The sequence below is a fragment of the Rhincodon typus genome, chromosome 1, assembly GCF_021869965.1.
Source record: "Rhincodon typus isolate 14 chromosome 1, sRhiTyp1.1, whole genome shotgun sequence".
Taxonomy (NCBI): Eukaryota; Metazoa; Chordata; class Chondrichthyes; order Orectolobiformes; family Rhincodontidae; genus Rhincodon; species Rhincodon typus.
The window spans coordinates 168517642-168526588 of record NC_063332.1 but is presented as its reverse complement, the minus strand read 5'-3'; the positions used below and the strand labels follow the sequence as shown (position 1 = coordinate 168526588).

The following is an 8947-nucleotide window of genomic DNA, read 5'->3' as shown; positions in this document are numbered from 1 at the left end:
TGGAGGAGAAAACAGAGTTAACGTTTTGGGTCTGGTGACCCTTCCTCCGAACTGGGTTCTGAGTTCTGAGGAAGGGTCACCGGACCTGAAACGTTAACTCTGTTTTCTCCTGCACAGATGCTGCCAGACCTGCTGAGCTTTTCCAGCAACTTTGTTTTTGTACCTTCAAATATGAATGAGTTTTATATACAGGTCTAAAATAGATTTCATGGCAGGTAGAGCAACTGCATTTTGAACAGTGTATGGTAACTGTTACAGAAGGCACAGCAGAACCTGTGTTTAATGGTCACATTGCAGAAGAAACTTGATTGGCAACTAATTGTTGCATCTTAGGTTTCTAGATATATCCAGTGATACGGGGATAGTCCTGGAAAATGCAGATGATCAGCCACAATCAATTTGGAGCTGGAGAATGATCAATGGGCCAAAGAACCATCTTCTACCCATGTTCCAACAATCGAATTCAGATTAATCACCACATAGGCAGGTCCAGCTCTTTACGACATTAAAAATAGATCACAGGATGCCAACCTTTGAGTACCCCTAGTCGCACCAAGTGACTAAAACTATTACCAAAGACTCAAGGTCAGTGGGTAAATAGCATATACCTGGTGCAGACTTTTCATGGGTAAAATTTGCCCTCTTGCAGTCTGTTTTATGATGTAAGTATCATGTTCACAAGTCATAAGATGTGACTCACTGCAGAATCCTGGCACAGGTCAAATCAGTGAAAAATGTTACAACAGCTCTTCACTTTCAAATACTATTTAGATATGCCAATGGGCACCAAGTGCCATCCACACATCACTCTCTGATTCTGGCCATCAAATGCCTACATCTTGAAATTCTCATCTTCACATTTTATTCAGTTTTGGCCTTCTCACACCCCTCCTCTATCTCAGATTTCTTGCAGCCCTACAAAGCTCAAATCTTTGCTGTCCCTCACCTCTGGTCTTTTGCCCGTCCTTTGCCCCAGCATTGACAACTTTCAGCCATCAAAATTCCTAAGAATTCAAACTCCCTCAAAGAAAGCCTTTCCACTTATCTCAAATAAAAAAGGAAAACACTGCAGATGCTGGAAATCCGGAAGAACTCAAAAAAATGATGGAGAAACTCAGCAGGTCTAGGAGCATCTGTGGAGAGAGAAACAAAGATCATGCTTTGAGTTTGATATGTTCTGAGGAATTCATATTGTTAACTCTGCTTCTCCCACCACAGATTGCTGCCAGAGTTTCTCCAGCATTCCTCTCTACTTTACCCTCCTCCTCAGAAACACAACATTATAGGAATCATCACAGGTTGATTACTCTGGGGCCCCCAGTCTAGCTTCCACCTGTAGGAAGCTTTTTAAGCAATTATTGTCATTTTGGAAGTCAGCAACTACTTCACCTGATGAAGGAGCAGTGCTGCAAAAGCTTGTAATTTCAAATAAACCTGTTCGACTATGACCTGGTGTCGTATGATTTCTGACTTTAGCCAACCAGGAGAATGATCTTTGCCATCTTGTTGCTTTTATTGACCAGAAGATCTTACAGGAGTACAAAGAGGCTGAGTTAGGAGCTGACGAGTAGACTGTCTCAGGAGGGGTCTTACCATTTCTAACTCCTTCCAGTTGTAACTGGTGTTCCCCACCACCATGGCCATCAGCTCATTGGGCTGGAAAAGCTGAAGCACCTTCCCTCCGCAAACCTTGAGGAAACCACAGGAAAAAGCCGAGAAGAGCTCCTGGACAGAGTTATTGAAGATGTAGTCCACATAAGCTTGGACAAATTCCTTCCTGGGAAGCAACACAGAATGACCATGAAGACTTCAAGGGAAACTTGATGGTGATTATTCCTTTCCCACACAGCCTGCTAAGTTAACCATATTTTACTGGATCCAAATCAACTTCTAAATCCTGCAATTGCTCTTTCTGCATTTCAACACTGTTTTTGAGTAAAGACAATAAGCAGAAAGAATAAGTGAACTTACTGTTGCCCAATTGTGCCACAGAATGGGGTATGATAAGTAATCCGTCTGTATCAACAATCATATTGCAGAAGGTCAGTGTGTGTACCCTGACCTGAGACAATTTAACAGGTAAACTCTTCCACCAGTGTCAGAATGCTGCAGGACTCCAGAGCCTGAGCATGTTATTCAGGTTATTATTGCATAAAAACACCGAGGGGGTGCAGCGCTGTCAAAAGAGGGAAAAGCTGCTTTTAGGTTGCAGCTTTTGAAGCCTCAGAGGCATCACTAAGTACTTTATAGCCGTACAGGTCTTTTAAACTGTAGACACTGTTGAAACCCAGCAGTTACTTCGAATACAACTAGATCCCACAAGCATCCATGAGCTGATGCCCTGATAATCTGTCACTTGGATGGTGGAGGAGCATAAACATTGGCCAAGGTACTCAGACAACTCCGAGATAGTAGTTCATCCAGCTCCGCATCTTGTTATCTCAAACAACTGTCCTGCTCCTTCTTTAAATTCTACCCAAGGGTGTAAACGGGCCTTGGTTTTAAAAGTCTTAACCAAAAAGCAGTAACCTCCAACAGCGCCGCACTCCCTCAATGCTGGATGGGTGGGTCAGGCTGGAATGATAGGCTCAGCTCAACTGCTGGTGCGGTGTTTGAACCCAAAGCTTTCGGACCCACTGCTGACAGTCTGAGCACTGATACGTGCAGCTGTGTCACCCGTCAAGGAGAAGTATTTCCCACATGATGAGGAGATAGGGGAAGGAACACATTGCCCACAAGTGTGGTGGAGGCAGGTTCAAATGAGGTATTCCAAATGGCACCATTTCCTTTTAAATAATCATCCACTGGCCAGAGTTATGGGGAAAAAGGTAGGACAGCAGCAATAAGAGAGCCAGTGCAGGCACGGCAGGCCAAATAGCCTCCATCTGCACCATAATTTCAGTGAAGTGAGCTATGACATTGAGACTTCCCCTCCCCATTCAAGTTAAAAGGTAAAATATAAATGTAAAAATATCCTACAGTCATGCTCAAGGGAGTTTTTTTAGGCATCCTCCTCAACCAGCATTCACAAAATTAAAAAAAAAATGGTCACATATCTCATTTTAATGTTTATGGGACCTTTCTATGTAAAGTAGACATCAAATTTTCCAAATTGCAAAAATTACTATGTTAATAAAGCACTTTCAGATATGCTGAAGATGTAATGATATGTAAATATCAGTAGTTTCATATAGAGAATTCAGTTTACCTTTCTTTTCAATCAACATAAAGCAACAATTGGTACAGAGAGTACAGTTGAATATCACAGCTATGTATATCCTCGAACAACGGCACTCCCAGTGGTAGAGACAGCTCAAGATTGTTTCCCCTTCTTGTAGGGTGAAGGAGCAAAGGGCATCATCTCAGAAAAAGAGGTCACACATTTAAGACAGAGATGAGGAAGAATTTCTTCTCTCAGAAGGTGGTGAATTTGTAGACTGCAGAGGGCTGCTGGGGCTGGGTCTTTAGTATATTCAAGGCTGAGATAGACAGATTGTTCATCAGAAAGGGAATCAATGGTTAAGGGGAAAAGGCAGGCAAGTGGAGTTGAGGATAATCAAATTAGCCATGATTTCACGGAATGGTGGACCAGACTCGATGGGCTGAATGGCTTACTTCTGCTCCTATGTCTTAAGATGTTGTCATTGTCAAACAACAAGGTGGTACAGAAAACATCGGGCTCTATACTGGAGACCACACTATGCTAACTGAGCTGTAAATCTACAGCTTTTCTCTTGAATTCAAGGGAATTACACAGGATTTCACAGCATAGAAACAAGCTACTTGGCCCAAACAGTCTATGCTACTGGTTATTCCTCACAAAAGCCTCCTCCTACCAAATATTCAATTCATTAAATATATATTATTGCACAGAAGCTGGGTGCCACTGACTGGGCTAACATTTATCACCCATCTCCAATGGTGGCGAGCTGCAGTCCTCAGCACTGACAAAGCTGTTACAGAGGGAGTGCCAGGATTTTAACCCAGGGACACTTTAAGTGATATACTTCCAAGTCAGAATGGCTAGTGGCTTGAAAGGGAAATCGCAGGTGGGTGGCGCTCTCATGTATCTACTGCCCTCGGCCGATCAGGTAGCAGAGGTCACAGGCTTGGAAGGTGCTATTGGAGAAACCTTGGTGAGTTTCTGCACTGCACCTTGTAGATAGTACACACTGCTGCCCCTGTGCATTGATGGTGTACAGAGTGCCTGTTAAAGACATTGGGTGGAATTTCGATCAATTGGCTTTGTTCTGAATGGTGTGTCTCTTCGTTCCTCCCTAACAAGTTTAGAATGATAGAATCCATACAATGTGGAAGCTTGCCATTTGGCCCATCAAGTCCACACCAACGCTCTGGAGAGCATCTCACCCAGATCTACCCTTTAGCCTGTGCCTGTAACCCTGCATTTCCCATGGCTAATCCATAGTGTACATCCCTGGACACTATGGGCAATTTAGCATGGCCAATCCACCTAACCTGCACACCTCTGGACTGTGGGAGGAAACTGGAGCACCCAGGTGAAGCCCACGCAGACACGGGGAGAATGATTCAAATTAACTACTGTACACAGCAATAAGTTGCATGTTCTAACCACTCTGAGTAAACACCATTTTTCCCCAATTCCTTATTGGATTTATTGACGGCTATCCTCTACTTGCAACTCTGCAATTGTGATTCCACAAGTGGAAGCATCTTCTTTATGTCTGGCCCATTAAAATATTTTGAAATAACCTGGATAGATGAACCCCTCTTTTAGGCCCAGGACCGGGCAAAATAAAAATCCATTTTCTCTACCAAATGCAATCCTTAAGTGGTCATTCCTCCCAAGTTGCAAGGTAGCCACTCACCTGTTGTCCTTCCTCACAGGCACGTTCTTACCTCCGGGAACCAGCTCCTGGAGCTCTGTAAGGCCATAGTTTTCTCGAAGAATCTGTTCATTTCAACAGGGACAAAAAGAAGCAAGGAATTAACATCAGGGTGGAGAAGCACACAGTGGATTTTTCATTACAGATTCTGGCAGGGTGAGGGTGGTAGAATGGAAAGCAGGTGGTCTACACCCTCCTGCCCCTACACTGCCATCTCAGTTCAATGGACCAAACAGATGCTCAGTTAGTGCCCACTTGACAGGGAACTGGGAAATTAGGTGGGCATTGCACATCCCCTTGGGTAACTGGGCTGGGACGTCAGGTGGGACACTGTGATCAGGATGTCGGTTGTAGCTACCAAATTAAAAACCTCCCGCACACACAACTCAATCTCCCCTGATTATAGCAGCTTCAAATTAATGAATACCTGATATCAGAAACCACACTCAGTCCCTGGCCCCTACAGATTCTGCTGCTATCTGCCATCATGCTGTTGGGACCCCCACCTTTGTGCCATCTCTTCACACTTGGCACCAATCACTCTCAAACATTTACCCATCTGACATCTGAAAAATGGATCAGGCAAAGGAAAATAGTGCACAATCAGGTGTTAGATAAGCCTCATGGCTTGGATAAAGTGGACGTCAAATTAGCCTACACTGCAACAGTGACCAGACTAATTACTTGTAAATAAAGTACCTGGAGACATGCCAAGGCTAGAATCTCACATGGAGAATTCAGTTTATCTTTATCTTCAATTAATGTAAAGCAAAATTGAAAGAGAAAACACAGCTGGATATCATAGCTACACCTATCCTCCAACACCAGCACCCCCAGTGGTAGAGACAATAAGATGTCAATGTCACGCAATAAGATGTAGCAAAACAGCAGTTTCTGTACTCTATGATCAGTAGTTTGTTCATCAGTGATTTCAAAATAGTACATGGGCTTCCAATTTCCAAGTTCTTCCACCTTACCCAATATCTGAGCCAGAAGGCTAAAGTTCAAGTCCCACCCGCTCCAGAGGAATGGAATAACATCTGTTAACAGGCTGATTAGGAATAATCTACACAATATGAGAGCATGACAGAATACATCAGCCTGCTAAGCTGACTTCACCAGTGTCGTATTGTACATACCGCTCTGTTTGTGGGGTGCGAGGGTGGAGGGGTTGGTGCCCCCCATACAGTTTCCAGCCATAAAATTCAGACTGACAATCCAGAGTTTGGTTCCACCCACACAAGACATCATCTGGAAACTGTTTGTGAACCCACCTTATTTCACAAGGGATTCAAGGAAGGAGGAAGATGACTATCTAGAGAGGTTCCACAGCTTTGCCCCCCCCATCAAATAATTCCATGTTTTTTGCCCCTACTTCACTACCTGGGAAAATATTCTATGCATCGATCACTCATGTGCGAAGAAGAGAATTTCCTTGCATCAGAACCTTTCTCTGGTGTGATCCCAAAGACGGGCTCCCACAATTTTAAAACAATCATCCCCTATTTGCTTGTACCTTCAACTCTCAGACACAGCCTGCCCAGTCTGAAAAGAGCATGTCTCACCCATTTTCTCTCTTCTTTAACTGTGGTCTCCAATACTGGGAGCAATATTGTAGCTTTTTCTTTCCACAGTCAGAGGCACTTGACTGTCTTCCTCTTATTCCTGGCAGCCAGAAAGGGACGTCACATTTGAGGTGTGCTCTGGCCAGACCCCGATACCATTCAGACATGACTTTCCCTGACAGATGTCAGTGCACACCATTGTCCTATTCGGCTTGCTGATTGTGGCTTCATTTGGACTTCCAGCCATCTGGACTTACTGGACCTGGAGTTTCCAGGAATCACAAATTAATCTCCTCACTGTTAGCGTATTAAAGGTTACAAGGAGAGAAAATGGGAACATGGCATTGAGAAAGAGGATCAATCATGATCATACTGAATGCAGGTGCAGGCTTGAGGGCTGAATGGCCTACTCCCAGTTTTAATGTTTATATATAAACACTGAAGAAGTGCAAAGCTTTCAGAAAGTAAGTTCCATCCTTCCAGCACCCCACTCCCATTTTCTTCAAATACTTTTGATGCTAAGTTTTTAAATTACTGGATGCAAACGGATGAGAAACTGAGAAGATGATCATTTTGAGGGAGAATAATTGTGGGAATCTGGGGATCATGGGTGGGGCATTTGGAGGGGAGATGTTGAGAGGTCACACACATGTCCAGGCAGAGGTGGTAACCTTCCAGGTTTGTGAGCAGGGCCTGCCCCCAGAGGCTAATGGATGAAGTGAAGCAACTGCAACACATCAATTTCACCAGAGGTCAAGGAGTTCAGGCAAAACAGCCCTTACCGCAAAATTGAGGCAGAATGTTTCTTCAACATTGTCATCAGGGTAATCCAGCAGTTCCTGCAGGCTCCTTAAAAAGAAGCAAAGTGTCCCAATCAGGTAATTTGAGTAATCACAGAATTGTTACAGTGCTGTAGCAGGCCATTCAGCCCATCACACCTGATCCAGCTCTCCAAATGAACCCCTGACTCAATACCATTCTCCAGGCTTTTCCCTGGACTTCATATTTTCTTTTCAATTAATTGTCTGATTCCCCATTGAATGTTTTGACTGAAGACACCTCCAGCACATCCCATGGCAATGCACTCCAGACCCGGACTACTTGCTTGGCAGAGAGGAAAAAAGATTCCCTGTCAACTCTGCTTCTTTTATCAATGATTCTAAATCTGGGCCTTCTCGTTCTGCAGCCTTTCACAAATAGAAAGTTTCCTCCTCACCTATTTTGTCCAGACCCCTCCTCAATGATTATCACCTTTACAAAAAAAAAAAGTACAAAATGGTTTGCATCAATATAATTGACTTAAACGCTGCACTCGATCGCGAACTCACATGCTGTCATGCAGCCCCACTGAGTGAAAGGGGTAAAGAGTTTGCAATGATCCTGTTAATGACAGACACTCAGTTAGTTTCTTTACAATTGTCAGGCACTAGGCCTATGTCTAATGTTCTCGAAGGCCTGTAATACAATCTGTTTACAGGCTCCAGCCACCTCCTCCTTACCATGGATGTGCAAACCCTTTACACGTCCATCCCCCATCAGGATGGTCACAGGGCTCTCCACTTCATACAGCAAAGGAGATCTGAACTGTCCTCATCCACTACCATCTTCCTCCGCCTGGCCAAACTCATCCTCACCCTGAACAACTTCTCTTTTAATTCCTCTCACTTTCTTTGGATCAAAGGTGTGGCCATGGGTAACCTCATGGGCCCCAGCTATACGCTGTGGGGTACATGCAACATTCCTTGTTCCAATCCTACTACGGCCTCCAGCCACAACTCTTTCTCTGGTATATGGATTCTGCTTCCCTCTCTCGTCAGAATTGGAATTTTTTTCAATTTCGTTTCCAATTTCCACCCTGCTGTCACTTGCACCTGGTCCACCTCAGACTCCTTCCTTCCCTTCCTCAACACCTGTTTCCTTTTCTAGGGATAGGCTGGCCACTAATATCCACCACAAATCCATTTATTCTCACAGTTACCTTGACGCCCTCACACCCTGTTTCTTGCAAAGATTCCATTCCATTCTCCCGGTTTCTCAATCTCTTGTTGCTTCTGCTCTGATATCACCTTCCACGGGTGGAAACGTCCACCTTTTTCCTCAACTGAGGGTTCCCCACTACCGTGATCAACAGGACCCTCAGCCAGGTCCCACCCATCTCCCATACTTCACCCCTCGCCCCTTCCCTTCCCTCCCAACACCAATAGGGTCCCTCTAGCTCTCACTTACTACCCTACCAGCCTCCACATGTAAAGGATTCTAAGCTGCCATTTCAGTCACCTCCGTTGGGATGCCACGATCAGACGCACATTCCTTCTCTTCGTTTGCCAGCATTCTGCAGGCACCATTCCTTCCGGGAGACCCTGGTCCACCACTCCTCCATTCCCAACATCCCAACACACCCATGCAACTGCAGAAGGTGTAACACCTGCCTGTTTACTTCCTCCCTCCTCGCTATCCAAGGCCCCACTCACACCTTTCAGGTGAAGCAGCAATTTACCTGTAGTTCATTCAATTAGT

General features: G+C 44.6%; 1 protein-coding gene across 1 annotated transcript in view; it reads right to left on the bottom strand.

The window, feature by feature from the left end:
- The window catches only part of LOC125485947 (probable E3 ubiquitin-protein ligase HERC3), a gene marked incomplete at its 5' end in the record, with an annotated part of 11825 nt that extends 4499 nt beyond the window's left edge, over positions 1-7326 (bottom strand). Inside the window, 3 exons of the mRNA XM_048611517.1 lie at positions 1594-1777; positions 4848-4930; positions 7213-7326. Coding sequence (XP_048467474.1) covers positions 1594-1777; positions 4848-4930; positions 7213-7326 — 381 coding nt within the window. The remainder of the gene's footprint in view (positions 1-1593; positions 1778-4847; positions 4931-7212) is intronic.
- Between the last annotated feature and the right edge of the window lie 1621 nt (positions 7327-8947).